This window comes from Balaenoptera borealis (genome assembly GCF_965194805.1).
Source record: "Balaenoptera borealis genome assembly, chromosome: 5".
NCBI lineage: Eukaryota > Metazoa > Chordata > Mammalia > Artiodactyla > Balaenopteridae > Balaenoptera > Balaenoptera borealis.
Window position 1 is genome coordinate 77,505,246 of NC_138862.1, and position 25,112 is coordinate 77,530,357.

A 25,112-nucleotide genomic window follows, 5' to 3' on the forward strand; every position below is an offset into this window, starting at 1 on the left:
TTCGAATAGTGCTGATCTGAACTAAATCACATATTGACCCAAGAAAGTAGGATAATATTCATTAGGAAGATTTTCAATAGCAAGGGCTGAAACAAAAGGTAGTCTAATTACATCTTCCAATTAATCTAGGTTTTATCAAGCCAACGTGTTTTCTAAAGATGACAGTAGGGAGATTTACAACAAACTTTCATTACTCACCTAAAATGGTTTCATCCGTTCCAAAATGAGCCCGGTAAAATAGGACCATCTCTAGCCAGTAAACATGGTAAACAACAATGAGAATCACCACCAGTAGGACTGTGGCTCCAAAACCACACGCCAGTTCCACTGTGTACCTTGGAGCTAGCATTGGAATGAACAACAAAGAAACAAACTGATTTGTACGTGGTGATTGCGGTGACCCATCATCCTGTAAATAGCTGTTTACACCAAGCAGCTGAGCCATGAACCTGACTTACATGTGTGAACAAGATAACATGGTAGAGGTTAAGCACTATGTTTTAATACTAGACTGTGGCATATTTATCTTTTTGTTTCCAGAAACTGGCATAGAAGGTGTTTTTTAACTATTAGATGATTTGAATAGAATTTGATGATATACAAATTAAAACAGAATCTTATTATTGAGAATTTAAAAGGTCATCCAATTAAACTCACAAACTGACGTCTGAATCTCCTCAAAAATATTTTTGAAAAGTAACTCCATCCTCTGTTTGTGCATCTCTTACCTCGACCAGCCTATGATATTGGTAGAATTTTAATTGCTGGAGCAGTTGAATTGAGAAAAAATTTTAATGTGTTTATATCAGTCTTAATTTCCTCCTCTTGTCCAGTGCCATATGGAAGAAATTTAATTCCTTTTTCTTTATATTTGGCAATAGGCCTCAAAAAAAATCTTATTATCATTGAGAAGAAAATGAGGGTATCCACCAAATGCTGAGTATGCTTGGCCCTGAAAGTATCTATCAGGTCTACATTACTAGGATACACATTCTACAAGCCTGCTTCTCCACCCTTTCTCACTCCCCATTAAACTATACATTTACGGTCTTCTAGGTAGAGACTATGTCTTCTTCATCCATCTTATCCTGAGAATTTCTAGGATCTGAATAAGCATTTCTGTATATAACACTACACACTTGTGGGATACTTAAAATAAATCTAGTACTATACTATGTATTAGTAACTTCATTTGGCTGTTTTATTAGCTTGTGATAATGAAACTTAAGAGTTTGAGATGGAACAAAATATTTACTGGATCTGAAGCAGAAATGGCTTAAATTATGTATTAGTTGATTTGACAATTACTTACTGATATCTACTATTTGCTAGAAGCTGTCGAGGTTATAATGGTAGATAAGACATTATCTCTGCCCTCTTAGGGCTAATAGTCTAATGCAGGGAAGTAAAGGAGAAAATAAATAAATAAGACAGTTACTTTTAGACAGTGATCAGTGTTATAAAGGAAATAAACAAGGATAATGTGATGGAGTGACCTAGGGGAGGGGTTGGGGCAGGAGAGGTATATCAGGTATGGTGGTGAGAAAAGGCCCCTTTGAGCACCTGAATATCATAGGTGTTAAGTGTTTGCCAGGACTAGGCATAGAAAAATTTTCTTCAAAGCTGGGATTGTTATCAAGCCTTCCTGACTCCGAAGTTCAGAGATCTTTGCACAACACTACAATGAAGTTCAATTATTGATCATATATTAGTGGAAAAATCCCTTTTAAAACAGGTAGCTATTCTAAGGGGAAAATGTTGAGCAGCCTGGAGAGGCATCTGAAGTTCTCTTATTAAAGGGAATAATCATTAAGTTTCGAGTTCATTATCCTAAATTCAGGGTACTAATCCTGATGCAGATACAGCCTGGGACTCAGCAGTGCAGAATTATTAGGTACTCTTGTACTCATCCCATGAACAACGGTGCTTTAAAATAAGAAAACTCTCATGATAAAATGCCAGAAGCTGTGTCAGTGCAGTTGATGAGAATTTACTAAGATCAATCTGAGTAGCTGGCATGAAAATTGCTGTGTCCTTGGTATTTCTGAGTACATGTTAACAACATACTGGGTTAATTTCCACTGTCACCTTCATTATTTGCTCAGTTATTTTGGCTCCCTCTGGGTGGACATTTCACAATAAGGAAAAATAAAAGAGGTCAGTGGATGCACTAACCTGAAATGGATTTTTTAAAAATATCAATAGTTACCTTGCTTAGTGATCAAGAGATAAATTATACTCATGGCTTTCCCTCTGCCACATTCATTTTACTACTGCCTATTTTATTTCTAGTAGAGCTTTTTAATTTTGTGTCATACAATGATATGTGTCATATTTACAGATTGTATTTTGTTGGACCATCTTGATGATATCAAGAAGTTTCTAGCGTTATTTAACTAATTGAACTCTTAAGATAAATAATTCACAAGGCTGAATTTCTAAATGGTTTGAATCACATTCGGGAAGTGCTCTAAAAAGCTTTCATATACAGCTTTGCCGGCTTGTAGGGAAAGGATGACCCTTAGCCCACATTTTCTGTCTGCCCCCCATTGATCCTCTGAGCAATCCCATACCAAAGGGTTTCCAATGAAAAGGGTGATGTAATTTGACCAAATTGGACTCCTAAACTGCTTCTATCTTTGATCTCACTGATAATCTGAATCAGGAGGGAGTAAAATTTAGCGATTTGCTCTGCTGTTACTCTCTGAATCAGAATTCCCTCCATCCCTTTTGCAATTCTGTAGTAATGGCAGGCTCCAGAGCCCAGATTTCCAGCTAACCACCTGATTTGTTTGGCTATCATAGTGTGTTAAAATTTGTGCATTTTGGACTTCAGCTTCTGATCTTAGAGAAGTGATTGGGGTAGCGTTCTCTCTATAATATCTAAAATAACAACTTTTCAAGTTTGGACAACTGGTTGTGCAGGAGTGTGATCTGTGAGAGATAGGATACAAAAAGGTAAGCTCACGATCTCCCTGGCTTTTTGCCTAATGGCACTTTGGGGACTGTGACACAGACACACAGTATTTACACTGAGCGAGGAAACTGAAAGTAGAGTTCATGACTACTGCATTTGTAGACCTGGGTACTGGAGAGAAGAAAACTATGTAGACAAAGAGCTCTAGAAATCCACAAGCCTTTGGAAAAATACAAAGGGTGACACTTCTCAAGGTCAGGCAAGGAAGAGCTACCGGTGAAAGAAAAACCACCGAGGAAGAAATGACTGCTAAAGAGTTGCGAACTGAACAACTTAGGAGCGCATACAGGGCTGAGAGACATTTGAGTTAAGACCACTCAGACTGAAGAAACTTTATTTAGCTCCCCAAGTATTAACTAGAGACCCCAGATAGTATATGCCTTAGAAATAGGTCCAATCTAGCCTTAGAGAGAAGCCTAATTTGGACCTACTCTAGAAAGATAAGCAAGATGCTTCAAATAAGCAAGATGTTATGCAAGTAAATTAGCTACCTGCTAGAACAAAAATTAACAGGCATTTTAAAAATTCAGACAGTCAATCGTGTACCATCTATAGTGTCTAGTATAGGATTAAAAAAAAAAAAAAAAAAAACTAGACAGAAAAAAAAGCCAAAAAAAAGACCCATAATCAGAAGAAAGATAGCCAATAAAAATGGCTTTCATGTGGAATTAGGAGATAAATACTTTAAAAATGAGTATTATAAATATATCTGTTGAATTAAAAAAAAAGACCATGAACATTATAAAAGCAAATAGGAAATATCAGTACAGACATTTTGATGGAGAAATATAAATTCAAAAACTGAAAAAGAAAATCCTGAAATTAAAAACACTGCAGATTAGATATCAAGAAAGAAATAGCAGAAACTATCCTAAGTGAAACACAGAGTGAAAAAGGGATGAAAAAAAAAAATAACGAGAACCTCAGTGACGTGTGAGACAACGCTGAGGGGTCTATCCTAAATATAACTGAAGTACTAGAAGAAAAGGAAAGGATGAATAAATGAAAGAATGAGCAAAACATACTTGAAGAAATAATGGTTGTTTTTTTCAAATTAAATAAAAAATATACTCACAGAACTAAGAAGTATAAAGAACCTTAAAGAAGATATATACAAATAAAACTACAGCAAAGTGTATCATGATGTAATTTTTGAAAATCAATGAAGAAGAGAAAGTCTTAAAATCTGCCAAAGAAAAAGAGAGGGGGCATACATAAAGGGAAAAATGATTAAAAAATAATGACAAGAAAACCCTGCCTGATTCATATTAGAAATAATATAGCCATAAGACAACGGAATTGCACCTTCAAAGGGCTGAAAGAATAAAAAGAAAAAGAACATTTCCAACCTAAAGTTACGTATGCAGTGAAAGACACCAGAGCAACATAATGAGGAAATAAAAATCTTTCCAACAAGTTGTGCTGGAACTGGATATCCATATAACACAAGATTAAACTTTAATTCCTACCTCATAAAATACATTAAAAATAATAATAATTGGAGATGGATCATAGACCCCCCCCCAAAAAAAGATGAAGCTTGATGACTTGGGGGTATTTCTTGGAACACATAACACAATACCATTAAAGAAAACATTAGTAAATTATACCTCATCAAGAGTAATAACCTTTGTTCACTAAAATATACCACTGAAGAAAGGAATTGGCAAGACACAGACTGGGAGAAGGTATTTGCAAAGCATCTATCTGACAAAGAACTGGTATCCAGGATAGAAAAAAGAACTGCTAAGATTCAATAATGAAAACACAAACAACTCACTTATAAAATGAACAAAATATTTGAATAGTCATATCACAAAAGAAGATACCAATGACTAATAAGCACATGAAAATGTACTCACTATCTTAGTCATCAGTGATGTGAAAAATAAAAACTACAGTGAGCTACTACCATGAACTCACCAAAATGGCTAAAACTAAGATTAACAACACCAAATGGCAAAGATGTGAATACACTGTTGGTGAGAGTGCAGAATGATACTACCACTTGGGAAGAAAGGTCTGACTGTTTCTGATAAAACTAAGCCAGTAATTCCACAGTAGATATTCAGATCAGAGAAGTAAAAATAAAAGTCCATAAAGAGACTTGGATAAGAATATTAACAGAAGCTCTATTCAAAACTGTGAACAACCCAAATGTCCTCCACCCAGAGAATGAATAAATAAGCTGTGATATATTCTATTAAAAAAACACTCCTTGGCAAACAGAAGGAGCTAATGACTGATACAATGGCATGGATATTAAGAATATTTTCTGAATGAAAGAAGCTTTATACAAGAATGCATTCTGTATAGGTCTAGGTATACTAAGTTCTAGAAGAGGAAAAATAATCTATTCTGATAAAGAAAATCAGAACATTGCCTTGCCAGTGGCAGGGGAGGTAGGAGTAGCAGGGATTGACTGATAAGGAGAAGGAATGAAAGGTTATTATCTATGGTGATAACATTCTATACCTTGATTTTAGGTTACACACATACATACATACGCATTTCTTAAAAATTGTCAAATTATACACTTATATTTTGCAATTTGTAATTCTATACAAATTTTACCTCAAAAAAAACAAATCAAGAGAACTGTAAATAAATATTAAAATTTGGATAATATAAGATGCTTAAAGGTTTAGGTGATAACTTTTACTCATGTCTGTAACTACTTTAAAGGCATCAAAAATAAGATGTATTGGACCTGAGGGGCAAGATGGCGGAAGAGTAAGACGCGGAGATCACCTTCCTTCCCACAGATACAGTAGAAATACATCTACACGTGGAACTGCTCCTACAGAACACCCACTGAACGCTGGCAGAAGACGTCAGACCTCCCAAAAGGCAAGAAAATCCCCACGTACTTGGGTAGGGTAAAAGAAAAAAGAAATAACAGAGACAAAAGAATAGGGACGGGATCTGCGCCAGTGGGAGGGAGCTGTGAAGGAGGAAAGGTTTCCAGGCACTAGGAAGCCCCATTGCGGGCAGAGACTGCGGGTGGCAGAGGGGGGAAGCTTCGGAGCCACGGAGGAGAGCGCAGACACAGGGGTGCGGAGGGCAAAGCGGAGAAACTCCCGCACAGAGGCTCGGCGCCAACCAGCACTCACCAGCCCAGAGGCTTCTCTGCTCACCCGCCGGGGCGGGCGGGGGCTGGGAGCTGAGGTTCGGGCTTCAGTGCTAGCTGGGAGGGAGTCCGGGAAAAAGTCTACAGCTGCCGAAGAGGCAAGAGACTTTTTCTTGCCTCTTTGTTTCACGGCGCACAAGGAGAGGGGATTCAGAGCACTGCCTAAACGAAATCCAGAGACGGGTGCGAGCCGCGGCTATCAGCGCGGATCCCATAGCAACAGGGGCGCAGAGGGAAAAACGGAGAGATTCCCGCACAGAGGCTCAGCGCCGAGCAGCGCTCACCAGCCCGAGAGGCTTGTCTGCTCACCCGCTGGGGCGGGCGGGGCTGGGAGCTGAAGCGCGGGCTTTGGTCAGATCGCAGGGAGAGGACTGGGGTTGGCGGTGTGAACACAGCCTGAAGGGGTTGGCGTGCTGCGGCGAGCCGGGAGGGAGCCAGAGAGGAGGTCTGCAGCCGCTGAAGAGGCAAGAGACTTTTTCTTGCCTCTTTGTTTCGCGGCGCGCAAGGAGAGGGGATTCAGAGCGCCGCCTAGACGAACTCCAGAGGCGGGCGCAAGCCGCGGCTAACAACGCGGACCCCAGAGACGGGCGCGAGCCATGGCCATCAGTGCGGATCCCAGAGACTGGTAGGAAACGCTAAGGCTGCTGCTGCCGCCACCAAGAAGCCTGTGTGCGAGCACAGGTCACTCTCCACACTGCCCCCCCCCCCCCCGGGAGCCGGTGCAGCTCGCCACTGCCAGGCTCTCGTGATCCGGGGACAACTTCCCCGGGAGAACACACAGCGCGCCTCAGGCTGCTGCAACGTCACGACGCCTCTGACGCCGCAGGCTCGCCCCGCCTCCTCCGTACCACTCCCTCCCCCGGCCTGAGTGAGCCAGAGCCCCCGAAGCAGCTGCTCCTTTAACCCCGTTCTGTCTGGGCGGGGAACGGACGCCCTCAGGCGACGTACATGCAGAGGTGGGTCCAAATCCAAAGCTGAACGCTGGGAGCTGTACGAACAAAGAAGAGAAAGGGAAATCTCTCCCAGCAGCCTCAGAAGCAGCTGATTAAAGCTCCACAAACAACTTGATGTGCCTGCATCTGTTGAATACCTGAATAGACAATGAATCATCCCAAATTCAAAAGGTGGATTTTAGGAGCAGGATATATTAATTTCCCCTTTTCCTTTTTTTGTGAGTGTATATGTGTATGCTTCTGGGTGAGATTTTGTCTGTATAGCTTTGCTTTCACCATCAGTCTTAGGGTTAGGTCCGTCCATTTTTTTTTTTTTTTTAACTTAAAAAAATTTTTTTTCCTAATATATGTTTTCTTAATAATTTTTTCCATATTTTCTATTTTTAGAAATTAAAAAAATTTTTAATAAGTTTTTTCATATTTTTTATTTTAAAAAATTAAAATTTTTTTTCTTCATAAATTTTTTTCTTAAAAATTTTTTTCTTACTTTTTACTATAAAAAATTAATAAATCTATTTTTAAAAATTAAAAAAAATTTTTCTGAATACATTTACTCTTAATAATTTTTTTTCTTATTTTTTATTATAATAGCTTTATTTTATTTTATTTTATCCTCTTTTTTTCTTTCTATTTTTTTCTCCCTTATATTCTGAGCTGTGTGGATGAAAGGCTCTTGGTGCTCCAGCCAGGCATCAGGGCTGTGCCTCTGAGGTGGGAGAGCCAACTTCAGGACACTGGTCCATAAGAGACCTACCAGCTCCACGTAATACCAAACGGCAAAAATCTCTCAGAGATCTCCATCTCAACATCAAGACCCAGCTTCACTCAACGACCAGCAAGCTACAGTGCTGGACACCCTATGCCAAACAACTAGCAAGACAGGAACACAGCCCCATCTATTAGCAGGGAGGCTGCCTAAAATCATAAGGCCACAGACACCCCAAAACACACCACCAGACGTGGACGTGCCCACCAGAAAGACAAGATTCAACCTCATCCACCAGAACACAGGCAATAGTCCCCTCCACCAGGAGGCCTACACAACCCACTGAACCAACCTTACCCACTGGGGACAGATACCAAAAACAACGGGAACTACGAACCTGCAGCCTGTGAAAAGGAGACCCCAAACACAGTAAGATAAGCAAAATGAGATGACAGAAAAACACACAGCAGATGAAGGAGCAGGGTCAAAACACACCAGACCTAACAAATGAAGAGGAAATAGGTAGTCTACCTGAAAAAGAATTCAGAATAATGATAGTAAGGATGATCCAAAATCTTGGAAATAGAATAGACAAAATGCAAGAAATATTTAACAAGGACGTAGAAGAACTAAAGAGGAACCAAGCAATGATGAAAAACACAATAAATGAAATTAAAAATACTCTAGATGGGATCAATAGCAGAATAACTGAGACAGAAGAAAGGATAAGTGACCTGGAAGATAAAATGGTGGAAATAACTACTGCAGAGCAGGATAAAGAAAAAAGAATGAAAAGAACTGAGGACAGTCTCAGAGACCTCTGGGACAACATTAAACGCACCAACATTCGAATTATAGGGGTCCCAGAAGAAGACGAGAAAAAGAAAGGGACTGAGAAAATATTTGAAGAGATTATAGTTGAAAACTTCCCTAATATGGGAAAGGAAATAGTTAATCAAGTCCTGGAAGCACAGAGAGTCCCATACAGGATAAACCCAAGGAGAAACACGCCAAGACACATATTAATCAAACTGTCAAAAATTAAATATAAGGAAAACATATTAAAGGCAGCAAGGGAAAAACAGCAAATAACACACAAGGGAATCCCCATAAGGTTAACATCTGATCTTTCAGCAGAAACTCTGCAAGCCAGAAGGGAGTGGCAGGATATACTTAAAGTGATGAAGGAGAAAAACCTATAACCAAGATTACTCTACCCAGCAAGGATCTCATTCAGATGTGATGGAGAAATTAAAACCTTTACAGACAAGCAAAAGCTGAGAGAGTTCAGCACCACCAAACCAGCTTTACAACAAATGCTAAGGGAACTTCTCTAGGCAAGAAACACAAGAGAAGGAAAACACCTACAATACCAAACCCAAAACATTTAAGAAAATGGGAATAGGAACATACATATCGATAATTACCTTGAATGTAAATGGATTAAATGCTCCCACCAAAAGACACAGGCTGGCTGAATGGATACAAAAACAAGACCCATATATATGCTGTCTACAAGAGACCCACTTCAGACCTAGAGACACATACAGACTGAAAGTGAGGGGATGGAAAAAGATATTCCATGCAAATGGAAATCAAAAGAAAGCTGGAGTAGCAATTCTCATATCAGACAAAATAGACTTTAAAATAAAGAATATTATAAGAGACAAAGAAGGACACTATATAATGATCAAGGGATCGATCCAAGAGGAAGGTATAACAATTGTAAATATTTATGCACCCAACATAGGAGCACCTCAATACATAAGGCAAATACTAACAGCCATAAAAGGGGAAATCGACAGCAACACAATCATAGTAGGGGACTTTAACACCCCACTTTCACCAATGGACAGATCATCCAAAATGAAAATAAATAAGGAAACACAAGCTTTAAATGATACATTAAACAAGATGGACTTAATTGATATTTATAGGACATTCCACCCAAAAACAACAGAATACACATTTTTCTCAAGTGCGCATGGAACATTCTCCAGGATAGATCATATCTTGGGTCACAAATCAAGCCTTGGTAAATTTAAGAAAATTGAAATCGTATCAAGTATCTTTTCCGACCACAACGCTATGAGACTAGATATCAATTACAGGAAAAGATGTGTAAAAAATACAAACACACGGAGGCTACACAATACACTACTTAATAACGAAGTGATCACTGAAGAAATCAAAGGGGAAATCAAAAAATACCTAGAAACAAATGACAATGGAGATACGATGACCCAAAACCTATGGGACGCAGCAAAAGCAGTGCTAAGAGGGAAGTTTATAGCAATACAAGCCTACCTCAAGAAACAGGAAACATCTCGAATAAACAACCTAACCTTGCACCTAAAGCAATTAGAGAAAGAAGAACAAAAAAACCCCAAAGCTAGCAGAAGGAAAGAAATCATAAAGATCAGGTCAGAAATAAATGAAAAAGAAATGAAGGAAACAATAGCAAAAATCAATAAAACTAAAAGCTGGTTCTTTGAGAAGATAAACAAAATTGATAAACCATTAGCCAGACTCATCAAGAGAAAAAGGGAGAAGACTCAAATCAATAGAATTAGAAATGAAAAAGAAGTAACCACTGACACTGCAGAAATACAAAAGATCATGAGAGATTACTACAAGCAACTCTATGCCAATAAAATGGACAACCTGGAAGAAATGGACAGATTCTTAGAAATGCACAAACTGCCGAGACTGAAACAGGAAGAAATAGAAAATATGAACAGACCAATCACAAGCACTGAAATTGAAACTGTGATTAAAAACCTTCCAACAAACAAAAGCCCAGGACCAGATGGCTTCACAGGTGAATTCTATCAAACATTTAGAGAAGAGCTAACACCTATCCTTCTCAAACTCTTCCAAAATATTGCAGAGGGAGGAACACTCCCAAACTCATTCTACGAGGCCACCATCACCCTGATACCAAAACCAGACAAAGATGTCACAAAGAAAGAAAACTACAGGCCAATATCACTGATGAACATAGATGCAAAAATCCTCAACAAAATACTCGCAAACAGAATCCAACAGCACATTAAAAGGATCATACACCATGATCAAGTGGGGTTTATCCCAGGAATGCAGGGATTCTTCAATATACGTAAATCAATCAATGTGATACACCATATTAACAAATTGAAGGAGAAAAACCATATGATCATCTCAATAGATGCAGAGAAAGCTTTCGACAAAATTCAACACCCATTTATGATAAAAGCCCTGCAGAAAGTAGGCATAGAGGGAACTTTCCTCAACATAATAAAGGCCATATATGACAAACCCACAGCCAACATTGTCCTCAATGGTGAAAAACTGAAACCATTTCCACTAAGATCAGGAACAAGACAAGGTTGCCCACTCTCACCACTATTATTCAACATAGTTTTGGAAGTGTTAGCCACAGCAATCAGAGAAGACAAAGAAATAAAAGGAATCCAAATCGGAAAAGAAGAAGTAAAGCTGTCACTGTTTGCAGATGACATGATACTATACATAGAGAATCCTAAAGATGCTACCAGAAAACTCCTAGAGCTAATCAATGAATTTGGTAAAGTAGCAGGATACAAAATTAATGCACAGAAATCTCTTGCATTTCTATACACTAATGACGAAAAATCTGAAAGTGAAATTAAGAAAACACTCCCGTTTACCATTGCAACAAAAAGAATAAAATATCTAGGAATAAACCTACCTAAGGAGACAAAAGACCTGTATGCAGAAAATTATAAGACACTGATGAAAGAAATTAAAGATGATACAAATAGATGGAAAGATATACCATGTTCCTGGATTGGAAGAATCAACATTGTGAAAATGACTCTACTACCCAAACCAATCTACAGATTCAATGCAATCCCTATCAAACTACCACTGGCATTTTTCACAGAACTAGAACAAAAAATTTCACAATTTGTATGGAAACACAAAAGACCCCGAATAGCCAAAGCAATCTTGAGAACGAAAAATGGAGCTGGGGGAATCAGGCTCCCTGACTTCAGACTATATTACAAAGCTACAGTAATCAAGACAGTTTGGTACTGGCACAAAAACAGAAACAGAGATCAATGGAACAGGATAGAAAGCCCAGAGATAAACCCACACACATATGGTCACCTTATCTTTGATAAAGGAGGCAAGCATATACAGTGGAGAAAAGACAGCCTCTTCAATAAGTGGTGCTGGGAAAATTGGACAGATACATGTAAAAGTATGAAATTAGAACACTCCCTGACACCATGCACAAAAATAAACTCAAAATGGATTAAAGACCTAAGTGTAAGGGCAGACACTATCAAACTCTTAGAGGAAAACATAGGCAGAACACTCTATGACATACATCACAGCAAGATTCTTTTTGACCCAGCTCCCAGAGAAATGGAAATAAGAACACAAATAAACAAATGGGACCTAATGAAACTTAAAAGCTTTTGCACAGCAAAGGAAACCATAAACAAGACCAAAAGACAACAATCAGAATGGGAGAAAATATTTGCAAATGAAGCAACTGACAAAGGATTAATCTCCAAGATTTACAAGCAGCTCATGCAGCTCAATAACAAAAAAACGAACAACCCAATCCAAAAATGGGCAGAAGACCTAAATAGACATTTCTCCAAAGAAGATATACAGATGGCCTACAGACACATGAAAGAATGCTCAACATCATTAATCATTAGAGAAATGCAAATCAAAACTACAATGAGATATCACCTCACACCGGTCAGAATGGCCATCATCAAAAAATCTAGAAACAATAAATGCTGGAGAGGGTGTGGAGGAAAGGGAACTCTCTTGCACTGTTGGTGGGAATGTAAATTGATACAGCCACTATGGAGAACAGTATGGAGGTTCCTTAAAAAACTACAAATAGAACTACCATACGATCCAGCAATCCCACTACTGGGCATATACCCTGAGAAAACCATAGTTCAAAAAGAGTCATGTACCAAAATGTTCATTGCAGCTCTATTTACAATAGCCAGGACATGGAAGCAACCTAAATGTCCATCGACAGATGAATGGATAAAGAAGATGTGGCACATATATACAATGGAATATTACTCAGCCATAAAAAGAAATGAAATGGAGGTATTTGTAATGAGGTGGATGGAGTTAGAGTCTGTCATACAGAGTGAAGTAAGTCAGAAAGAGAAAAACAAATACAGTATGCTAATACATATATACGGAATCTAAGGAAAAGAAAAAAAAAAGGCCATGAAGAACCTAGTGGCAAGACGGGAATAAAGACACAGACCTACTAGAGAATGGACTTGAGGATATGGGGAGGGGGTGGGGTGAGATGTGACAGGGTGAGAGCGTGTCATGGACATATATACACTACCAAATGTAAAATAGATAGCTAGTGGGAAGCAGCCGCATAGCACAGGGAGATCAGCTCGGTGCTTTGTGACCACCTAGAGGGGTGGGATGGGGAGGGTGGGAGGGAGGGAGATGCAAGAGGGAAGAGATATGGGAACATATTGTATATGTATAACTGATTCACTTTGTTATAAAGCAGAAGCTAACACACCATTGTAAGGCAATTATACTTCAATAAAGATGTTTAAAAAAAAAAAAAAAAGATGTATTAATGTATGCATACAGGAATGGATAGATGGATAGATATGTGATAAAGCAAAGACAGCAAAATGATAGAATCTAGGTAGGATATATGATCGTTCATTGTATAATTCTTTCAAATCTTCCATGTATTTGAAAACTTTCTTAATAAAGTGTTGAAATATAAAAATTAAGATGAAATAAGATACTTTCAGATTAAAACAAAGCTGAGAGAATTTGTCACCAGCAGATATGCACCATCAGAAATACTGAACAGTTTTTCAGACTAAAATATTACCAAGAATGAAGTGCCAGAAATGGAAAATATGTAAATAAATATAAGAATCTTTTTTCTCAGTTCTTAACGTATTTAAAGGATACTTATTTAAAGCAAAAAATAATAGCAATGTATTGTGGCATTTATAATAAATGCAGAACTGAAATGTATTATAACAATAAAACAAAAGACAGGAGAGAAGTAATGGAAGTATATCACTTTAAGGTTCTTATAAAATATGTAAAGTGATTAATTCAAGGCAGATTGTGATAAGTTCAAGATAAATATTGTAAACACTATAGAAAAGAAAAAACAAAACATGGAGGTAAAGCCAGTAGGCCAAAAGAGGTGATAAAATAGAATACTAAGAAATTATCAATTAATCCACAAGAAGGCAGGGAAGGAGAAAAAAGCAAACTAGATGCAAATTGTAGACAACAAATAGTAAGATGGTAGACTTGAAGCCAATAATACTAATAATTACATTAAAGATAAATGGATTAAACATATAAATTTAAAGGCAGAAATTATCATATAGTATTAAAATCAAAACCCAATAATATGCTGTCTATAAGAAATGTACATTAAATATGAAGACATTGATAGATAAAACAAAAGAATGAAAAAAGATATACAATACAAATACTAACTATAAGAAATCTGGAGTGGCTAAATTAATATCAGACACAGAATATTAACCAAAAAAGACATGTCATAATTTAAAAGAGTCAATTCATCAAAAAGACATAACAATCCTGAATGTGTATGTATCTAAAAACACAATTCCAAAATAATGTGAAGCAAATGGCAGAACTGAATGGAGAATTAGAGAAAAACATAATTCCATGTAAAAATTTCAACACCGCTTTCTCTCAAAAGATGAAATATTAGCAGATTTTTAAAAATCAATAAACATATAGAAGACTTGAACATCACTGACACCAATTGACTTAGTTGACATTTATAGAACACCAAAGCTGCAGAATATACATCCTTTTTAAGTTCATGTGAAACATTCACCAAAATAGACAATCTGCTGGGAATTAAAAAAATAAAAGAAGCACCTATAAACTTAAAAGAAATGAAATGATGCAGACTATATTTTTTTGGCCATGAAGGAATTAAATTAGAAATTAGAATCAAATGTGCCACACTGTGCTAAGTACTTGTTACTTGCTCCCTCCAGTCTCACAGACAGTCTGCACCAGAGCCAGAAGTTGAACTGAGGTCTGTCTAGCACCAAATCCCATGTTCCTTCCACTTCACTATACAGTCTTCCCAGGTAGTTCTAAGTGAGAGGTACCCTTTCCCTGCCTTTTAATATCCATTGCTGATTTTTAAAAAATTACCTAGACTTAAATGACAATATGAAATATCAAAAATTATCAAGATCGAGAGAAAATAAAGTCCGTTCTAAAATTCAAATACATTTTAATACATAATGTAATAAAAATGTTATCTGGAAAATTCCCAAATGTATAAATTAAGTAACACATTTCTGAATAATCCATGGGTCAAAAATAATTAAAAGGATAATTAAAATATTTTGAACTAAATGATAAGGAAACTTCAAGATTTCATCATTTGTTTCAGCTGAAGTGGTCTTATGAGGCAAATTTATGGCTCTGAATGTTTATACTGGAAAAAAGGATTATTTAAAATCAATGATGTGCTTTCATCTTCAGTTGAGAGAAAAGAAGGGCATATTAAATGCAAAGTAAGCAAAAAGAAAAATTAGAGTAAAATGAATAAAATACAAAATAGAGAAAAATAAATGAAAACACCTTTGTTCATTGAAAAAAATCAGTAAAATTGGAAAACCTCTTTCTTGAGTCATGAGCAAATTGAGCGAAAACATAAATTGCTAATATCAGGAATGACAGAGGGAGAATCACTACAAATCCTGCAGGTATTAAAAAGATAAAAAATAACGTAAAAAAATTATGCCAAAAATGTGACAACTTAGATGAAACAGAAAAATTTCTCTGAAAGACAAATTCCCCAAATTGTCACATGAAGAAACAATATCCAGATAATTACTAAAGAAACTGAATTCATAATTAAAAGCTTTCCCATAAGGAAAACACCAGGCCCAGATAGTTTCATGGGTATTCCCTTCAAATATTCGAGTAAGAAGTAATATCAATTTTACACGTAAGTTTTCAGATAATAGCAAAGGAGGGGTCATCAATCGACTCATATCATGAGGCCAACATGACATTTTTACTAGTCAATGGCATTACATTAAAAGAAAATCACAGACCAATATCCCTCATGAACAAATATATGAGCAAAATCCCTAACATAAACAAAAATCTTCTAAAAGTCTTAGCAAATAAATACAGGTATATATAAAAAAGGATAATAAATCATGATGATGTTCGGGTTTATCTCAGAAATGAAAGGTTGGATCAACATTTTGAAATCAATCAATGTAAAGTATAACATTAACAGAATTAAAGAGAAAAATCATATGACCTTCTCAATGGATAAGAAAAGAATTTGACAAATTTCAATAGACACTCATTATAAAAACAATACAAAATGAAACAAAACTCTCAGCAAACCAAAAACAGAAGATTAATCCCTTGTGTACATAAAGGTTATCTACAAAAACCTATAAATGACATCATACTTATAAAAACTGAATATTTGCCATATAAGATAGGGAACAATGCAAAGATGGCTGTTCTCAATTTCTGCTGATTATGCTACTGGAGGTCCGAAAGAGTGAAATAGTCAGGAAAAATAAATCAAAAGTATGAAGTTTGGAAAAGAAGGAGTAAAAGTCTGTTTATTTGTGGGTGACATGATCAAGTGTGTAGAAAACGCTAAGACGCCGAAAAAAGAAAACAAACAGAAACCCTATTTATTGGTGAATTTAGAAAAGTCAAAGGGCCATAAAAAAATTTAATTTCATGGTTATTTTTTTATCAATGAGCAATTGGAAAATGAAAAATTTTAAATATCATTATAATAGCATCAACAACGAAATAGTGATAAATTTAACTATATGTGTACAAGAACTGTACACTCGAAACTAAAAAAAAAAGCATTGCTGAGAATATTCAATTAGTCCTAAATAAATTGAGAGCTATATCATGTTAATGGATTAAAAAACTCAATATTGCTAAAATTTCAGTTCTCCCCTAATCAATTTATAAGTTAATGCAATCCCAATCAAATTGCAGGAGGCTTTATGTAGATATTGACAAGCTGATATTAAAATCCATATGAAAAAATATTTGGTCCCTAAAATAGTCAAATCAATCTTGGAAAAGAAAAAAAATGGAGGGAAGGACATGAAGTATATGATTTCATGACTTACTTTAAAGCTGTTAATCAAGACAAAGTAGTATTGGACTAAAGATACATAAACAGATTAATAGAACACAATAGGGAATGCAGGAATAGACCCACACTCATAGAGTCATTTATTTATTTATTTATTTTTGGCCAAGTTATCAAAACAATTCAATACAAAAAGGAGGGATCTTTCAATACGAGGCTAGAACAACTGGTTTCTGTATGGGAAAAAAAAAAAAAAGAAATTGATCATAAGCCTAAGTATAGAAGAAAAGTCTTTATAAATCAAACATTGTTACTGTGGGATTTAGAAAGTACTAACTATAGTAGAAGAAATTTATTAAATGGACTTCATGAAATTTTTAAAAATTCTGCTCATCAAAAGAAAAAATTCACAAGCTGCATAAAATTATTTACAAATCATATATCTGAGAAAAGATATATAGATATAATCATTAACAACCCAATAACAAACGGACACTTCACAAAAAGAAGAACTATTATATAATGGTAAATAAGTCCATGAAAAAGTGCTCATGGTAATGTAATACATATATCATTAGTATCTGAGAAATGCAAATTAAAAACAATGTGATACCTGTACCTATCTACTAGTATGGCCAAAATTTAGAAGTTTGACAACTCCAAAAGTAGGTGAGGAAGTAGAGCACCTGGAATTTATATACACTGCTAATGGAAATGTAAAATGGTACAACCTCTTTGGCAACAGGTTTGGCAGGTTCTCATAAAGTTCAGCCTACACCATGCCTGAGTCCCTACAACTCTGCTATTATAAAACTTATGTTTATCGTTTTGACATTAGCTGCCTTTCCTTTAATACTTTGCTTTAACTGACTAGATGAAATTGTGCAGCTGTCAAAATACCTATCCCAGTTAACTCTTCTCATTCTAGGCTCTAGCCTCTTCCTATCATCTTGGCAACATACATAGAATGCTTTGTCAATGAATTCAGAATTCAGAGAAAGACCCCTACATATAGTGTATGAATGTGAACATAGATATCACCTATGAATTTCAGCATTAGCTGGCCCAGAATAGAATCCAAGTAAACAACACCTCTGGTACCACTGGATGTACACAGATCCAACTGGGTTATATGTAATATTAATGCAATTTCAGCACAGATCATCTGGTCCAGTAGCTGCATTTGTCACTCCATACTCCTGATGCCATTCATATTAAACCACTGAGAACACAGCCTTCTGTGAAAGGAGAGTTACTCAAGCAGCTCTGGTGGACAGACTTCCACATCACTCCTAGATTAAACATTATTTTAATTGATTGTTTTGATTCTATCCATCTGACAATGTTATTAATTTATGTTTTCCTCCATAATGTTTCCCAAAACACATGCCTCAGAAGATGAATCCCACAAAATGCTCCATACTTAAAGAATCTGGACTGAAATATATATGAAAAAATCCTGCCTACTATATTCCAACCCCTTGCAGATATTCACATCAAATATTAATATATTAAAGAACCTAAGGGGCCCTGAACTAAACTAACTTGATCGATTTTGCTTACCCCAGACTTTAATGATACTTGAGTATAAACGACTTTGTCAAATAATACCTGTGAAAATCTTGTGGAAGTAATAATAATGAGCTAACATTCATTGAGCATTTAATATGTACATACATATATATGCCAGTAACTGTGCTGAGTACTTTAAAACAACCTTATGAGGGAGTGGTATTATTTTGCCAACTTTAAATAGAAAGAAATTGAAGCTCAGAGAGGTTAAGTGGCTTTTCCAAGGTCACAGAATTAGATTACATAGAAACCAGTATTCCAACATAGGCTATCTGTGTCTGGAGTAAAAATAATGAATTGCAGTACTATAAAGAGTCTTAGTAGTGTTCTTAGGAACTAACTTTGGGAAACACTGCCTTACGTCAAGGGGTTCAGTCTTTTCTCTTCACACTAGCTTCTGAGGAGCAGAAGCAATTAACTTTTCAGAACAAATCCACTAAGTCTTCTTAAGAGGCATATACACTTCAGTCCTTTGCTCTTTACTTTCTAAATTGTAATAAAATGTTAAAGTGAAGTCTGTTTTCTCATCAGTTTTAAAAAAGGTTTAACTCCCATTGAAAAATGCAGCAGTTATAAATTAATATTTTTTACTTTTTATATAAACATTATAGGCTCTGACACTGGGATCCAGAATAATCCTGAATGGCTTAACTTCATGTGTGATGATGAATCATCATCATTATTATCCAGATCACTGAAAAACATTCATGAAAGAATTAATTGTCTGGGGTTCTTTGTTAGGTGAGAGACCCATAGAGGATCTTAGACACAATATGTTTCAGGAGCAACAGCTCACACAGGAAAGCTTTATAATTTTTATTTATTGTAGGAAAACATAGTAATATCGACATAGAAATCATTTTACAGCATTTTAAGTCATAGTTTAATTAATTTTCATTTCAGCAATTGTGGCTAGTGGTATATTATAAACCTGCTTGAATATTGGCACATAGTTTTTAAAATTATATTTTTTGAGAATATTTTATATCTTAACTACTTGCATACAATTAGATGGTTGCTATTTATAATGTTTCATTATTATAGATAATGCTTCTAAGAATATCGACGGGGCCGTAATTCTCTTTCTGTTAAGTTAGTTGTTCAGGAAAAATTCCAAAAGTATTAAGTCATATGGTACGACCATTTTTTGTAACGCCTAAACTCTGCCGTCAGTGATTTCTAAAAGGGTCTTTACAATTCACCAACAATAAGTGACTCTACCAGTTTTATTAAATCTTTGGTAGCTTTAAATATTTTCTTTATTTTTCATTTTTCATTACTGTATAGAGATATAAAACTATGCCTCATTATGATAATCATATGGGATTTTTAAGTCACATTTGGGCATTAAGATACTGAAACTATAAGAAATATTATAATATTTTGAATATCTTTATATAAATGGAAACTTTCTCTCAAGATTTTTTCATTCAACTTTAATTCATTACTATGTGTCAGATATGCTAAGTGCTGGAGCTCTCCCGTTCTCAATTTCTCCTTTTTTCTTATTCACCTCGGTGTTGCATTTGGAGTTCACAGATTCATCTGCTGAGTGCATCCATTACCTTTCTGTTTCACCTTGGCTGGTTTGTCAACCTCCCCTTTGGCATTTCTGGCATGACAGACATAGTTGCGCTTTAGATCCTCAGCAGTAACTTTCTTGATGCTCAGAAGCTGAGTCCTTGTCTCGTCTTCTGTCATACTCAGAGTTACACTAGAAGTAGGGGAAAGAAAATCAAACCATTAGCGAGACTCAGGGGCCAGAGCTCCTAGGTGAGGATGTCAATTAGCTGAGTTGCCTGTGATCCAAAAGGAGTTACAAAAGGAGACTAGCTTGTAGATTCCAGTACCATTCTTTACTGTCTATACTACACACAATCCCAATATATAGATCAACTCCCAGAGTTAGCATCATACTACAGATCTGTCTTCAAAGGGAACCGTCTCCTATCCTCAAACATCTGAGGTAGGATGCAGCATCATTTTAGAGAGAAGCTTCTGAGGCCCGACCCCTTTGGAGTTTTATCCAGGCTTTGCCAATTATTGTTTATATATTTTGGGCATGGTAACTAATCTTTCCACATCTTAGTTCCTCCTTTGAAAAGGAGGAAAGTGGCAATGTCTACATATTGCGCTGCATGTATTAACTTACTCAAGAATTCAGAGGATTGAGTATGTTAATGCATAAGTATTAGAGCAATGTTTAATAAATATTCATACAGGCTATTATTATTATCATCCCACAGTGATAGTTGATGCATTTCAGGGATTCCCAAAACTTGGATTTTGAACACAGATAGAACATTTTGGTCAAACCTCATGGTTATATCCTAAAAAGAAGAAACTTCTCAGAGCAAGTAAACTTTGTGAAAATAAATATATCCAATTCTCAGCAAGTTAGAGATCAAGTGCTTTGGGTCTAAGATCAAGATTTACGATCCCTTTGAACTACTTTGCTCAAAAGGAGAAAAAAAAAAAAATCTCTCTCCTACAGTTGACTGACATCCAGGTTCTTCTGATGCGGTTTACTGTAGGTCATGAGAATTTGGTTAAGGACTGTGATGGATTTAACCTAAGCTTAACTGCACTGCTGAACAATGAACAGGGACATGTGTTTCAATAGCAGCAAGGAAGAACAACATGACTTTCATTACTATTCATTCATTATTATTATGAGGATTGGAAGCACAATATTCAGAATTCCTGAAATAATAACTCTCCTTCTGTGCCTCCAGCCACATCTTTCATCAATTCCTTCAGCAAAAACTGCTCCAATTTCAGGAAACTCCTTCTGTATCTTTAAATACGTTCTGCTTCTTGAAACCTCCACACCTTCGCACATGATGTTCTTTTTACCAGGAACATACTTTTTATTTCTTTATCTAGTTTATTTCTACTCATCTTTCAAATCTTTGTTTAGTCTCTGTATCATCTGAGAAGCATTACCGAATCCCCTAAAGCTGACTGGAATCCCCAACTAAATCTTTCTTTAACATTCCATACTTCCCATTCACTGCATTTATCACATTATACTGGCATTTCTGTTCTATCATTGTTACTCCTATAAAATCTACTCAGTTAGGGACTAAGTATCTTGCATAGTACCTGATGACATTTCATAATTTCTGCATAAAGTCTAAGTTTACTAGTAGGGAATAAATATCTTTTAAATTCTAGAAGTTCAAGTAGCCCAAGATATATCCACACACAGGTGATAGATAAGGCGTAAGTTTTCAGAACTACTTTGTCATGTAATTAGTCAGCTGCTCATTTTTATTAATTGTTGCAGTTCTCCTTGCCAACTCAAGCCACTTCAAAAAAAGTCATGTTTATTTATGAATAAAATGACCCAGCTTGTTACTTTAAGAATGAGCTATATTACCACCCCATCCACTTAAAAAATAAAATTTAAAGAACATTAATGTATTTAGTCAATATTAAAAATTATTTTCAATTAAAAATGTGACTTGTATGCTATGAAAATTAAGAAAGAGGAGGAAGATAGGAAATATATGCTGACTATAAGACAAGAAACTAACACAATTATCTGAGGCACAAAAACATAGGCCCAGACTCCAGACTTGAGAAAGAGAATAGGGCCACACGGGCAGGCTTTCATCTATCCACAACCTTATATCCTGGCCTTTTCATTCATATAGGATATGCATTCCATCTACCTTCAAGTGAGTATCATAAAGATGTAATCATCAGGTGGCATCTGGGGCTTGGATTGCAAGTCCAATAATCTTGCTTTGGGGTGTAGCCACTAAAGACTTGAAAATCTTGCTGATTTTTGTTAATGATAGGCAAAAAGTAGAATTTTAATTTTCATTGATCAGCATACACTGGAAGGCATTAGGTTGAGGGACAAAGGTTAGTCACCCCCTTGCCTGTGTCAATGATACCTTTCATTAACAGCTACGTCAATATTGGTGTCCTCTGGCTTTTTTCCATCAATGGTCCACCAAACCTCATTGCGAGAGTCCTTCAGGAAAGTAAAAAAGACTTTACAGGGGATGAGTAGCTCCTCTCCTAAAAAAACAAGTTAACTCATCAGTTTGTAACCTTCACATGGTTATATTGGTTCTATTCTGTGATTAATCAGAAGCCATAAAACTTATGTGTGCCTTCAACCCTACTTCTGACTAATTTTCAAGTGGGCTACCATAAGGTAACCTTTTTCCTTCACTGCATAAGAAACAAACCAAGAAAAGGACAGTAGCTTTATATAAAACTATTACACTGCCCATCTTTTAATACAAACTATATATGTTCTAAAATGACAGTATTTATTCAAAAAGGCTCTGACAACATTCCTTTTTTTAGCCCTAAACCTCCATGGACTACTCTTCTCCTTTGTTATTTCCCTCTCAAACAATGGGTGATTGAGGTAAGGTTCTCCAGATCTTTGGACCTTGGCCCAGAAAAGATGGGGCAACGCCATCATTGAGAGGACTGGCCAGGCAGGCTGCATCTGGAAATGCTCAAGCTATCAGGATGCAGTCAATGAGTTTAAAGACAACTTATAAATAGAAATGCTATGCTATCCTTCTGAGATGGAACATGAGGATAGGGGGATCTCTAGGCAAAACTGGTAATAATAACCATAACAACAACAGCAGTACACTCACTGAGAACTTTGAATAATTCACTGTGCTAAATATTTATTATATTTGGCTACTTATTAATAAGCTTATTTAATTTGAACAAAATATTATGAAATATTTTTTAAATTCATGTTTTACAGATGCAAAAACTAAAGCTTAAAGATGTTACCTGTCATTCCAAGGTCAAATTGTTAATAAGTGGCAGATCAGGATTTGACCTAGACTGACTCTCCATTTCAGTTCGCCCAGAACAGTTCTGTTTTATGCTTGCTTTCCTAGTTATTTATTAATATCGACTGCTTTCACTCTCAAAAGTTGTCCAGGTTGAGGTGATAAATTATATTGTCATCCCAATTTGAACCCAGGTTTGTCTCACTGAGTGGTCATACGCTATCCTCTTCTCCAATGCATGGTTTTTATGCCTTCCTCTCCAGTTATAAAGTGAACATGGATTCAGGCATGTTTTTATAACCATACTATGATAGATAGAGGAAAGATATTTAGAAGATTAATAAGGGTTTACCCCAATAGCAGGAAGAATGTTCATATTAATACATAAAACCACTACTGATTCTAGGAAATCTGGTCCATTTGGGGTTGGCAGACTCCCCTTGGTATTATTTTTTCACAAGGCAGATCACTATTTGAAACCTTTTCTTAATTTGGTGGGGGGGTATTGTTGTTCTCCACCTATGTTGAACACTGCTTCTATTATCTTTAGTACATTTTAAACAAATTTTCTTTTATACTTTTCATTGGGTTTGAAGTGAATTTATTGGTAAGGATGCAATAAGATAATGTTAAAATTTTCTATGGTTTTTCAAGTTAACTGTGAGAGGCTTTGAGTCAGAAGAATAACAGATTATGCCTTATTTGGTCAGTTCCAAATGATTTTTGTCTAGAATGAAAAATTATGAAAACTAAAAGGAAACCCAGGTAGCCAGCATACTCATTCAATGGTGTTCTGAATCAAGGTGTACTCGTCCTATTAGTTGTTACTTGTTGAATTCACAATTCTGACTCCAGGTCTACCCCCTGCTCCTTTGTAGTGGGGTAGAAGTTTAAAGGACGTCTGGTGCTCATGTTGAAGTCTCGGTAAACCAAAGTCCTGCACAGGCTAAAGTTTGCATCAAACAGAAATCGCTAATCAGAAGAAAACTGCTCACAGAGGGAGAAGGGAGCATCTGTTGTGAGAGAAGCAGAGAATCCCTGAGCTGCCCACGAGATCAATGAAGCAGCTAATACCCAAAGCGGACTAGGTTTCTGATAGCACTTCAGTTTCAATTCATGTGTTTCTTTACAATAGCCCTCTATTCTCTTGCGTTAACTTAAGTGACATTCTATTCCTTGTAATTAAGAGAATCTCACTGATATTCCGAGGCACAGCTATAATTACCCGGTTCTTTCTCGTAGACCACAAGATCAGTGGGTGAATAGAAATGGGGAGGCAACGCATCGTTTGGAGAGCCTGTGATAGAGAGGAAGGGACAAAGAGATATGATGTCAAATCATGTAACCTTTATTCCACATAACCCATTTCAAAATTCTGCTCTTCAGTGAAGCATTGCCCAACTTCCTGGCATAGTTTGTCAATTCTTGAGGGGGCCCACAGTTCAATGGATAGTCAATTACAACACTTCTTTCATTTAAAAAAAGCAAACAAAGGAAAAAAAATATATACTGAGGATCCTTCATGTTTCGGATAGAATGTTTTTCCAGTGTTTTTGCTTCCCAAAGCCTAATTGAGACAAACTTCTTTCTCATACTACTTAATAATTAATTGATTTCAAGTCTTTCTCAATTGTTTCTTTTCTACATATTTCTCTTCAACATGCCCAGAGTGTCTAGTCTGGGAAATGGTTAAATAAGTAAGTATTAATTAATGAACAAGCAAATGGAAAATTCAAAATCACAATCGTGAGGTCAGTACGTAAGTCTACCTGTTATCTAGTTATCAGTTGAATGTTCATTCATAGGATTGCTGCTTTTTATAACATTATATATTCCTAAACTGAAAGAAAG

At 36.2% G+C, this 25,112-nt stretch overlaps 1 protein-coding gene across 7 annotated transcripts in view; it reads right to left on the minus strand.

The window, feature by feature from the left end:
• IL1RAP (interleukin 1 receptor accessory protein) overlaps positions 1-25,112 on the minus strand; it is a 130,464-nt gene that overhangs the window by 12,408 nt on the left and 92,944 nt on the right. For 6 of the 7 annotated variants that reach the window (XM_082393234.1, XM_082393232.1, XM_082393236.1 and 3 more), the window contains 4 exons: positions 24,487-24,558; positions 22,389-22,515; positions 20,049-20,197; positions 199-342 (listed from right to left, as the gene is read on the minus strand). In XM_082393234.1, coding sequence (XP_082249360.1) covers positions 199-342; positions 20,049-20,197; positions 22,389-22,515; positions 24,487-24,558 — 492 coding nt within the window. Of the gene's footprint in view, positions 1-198; positions 343-13,363; positions 17,145-20,048; positions 20,198-22,388; positions 22,516-24,486; positions 24,559-25,112 lie in introns of those variants that run through there. The other variant, XM_082393238.1, reaches the window with a different exon arrangement.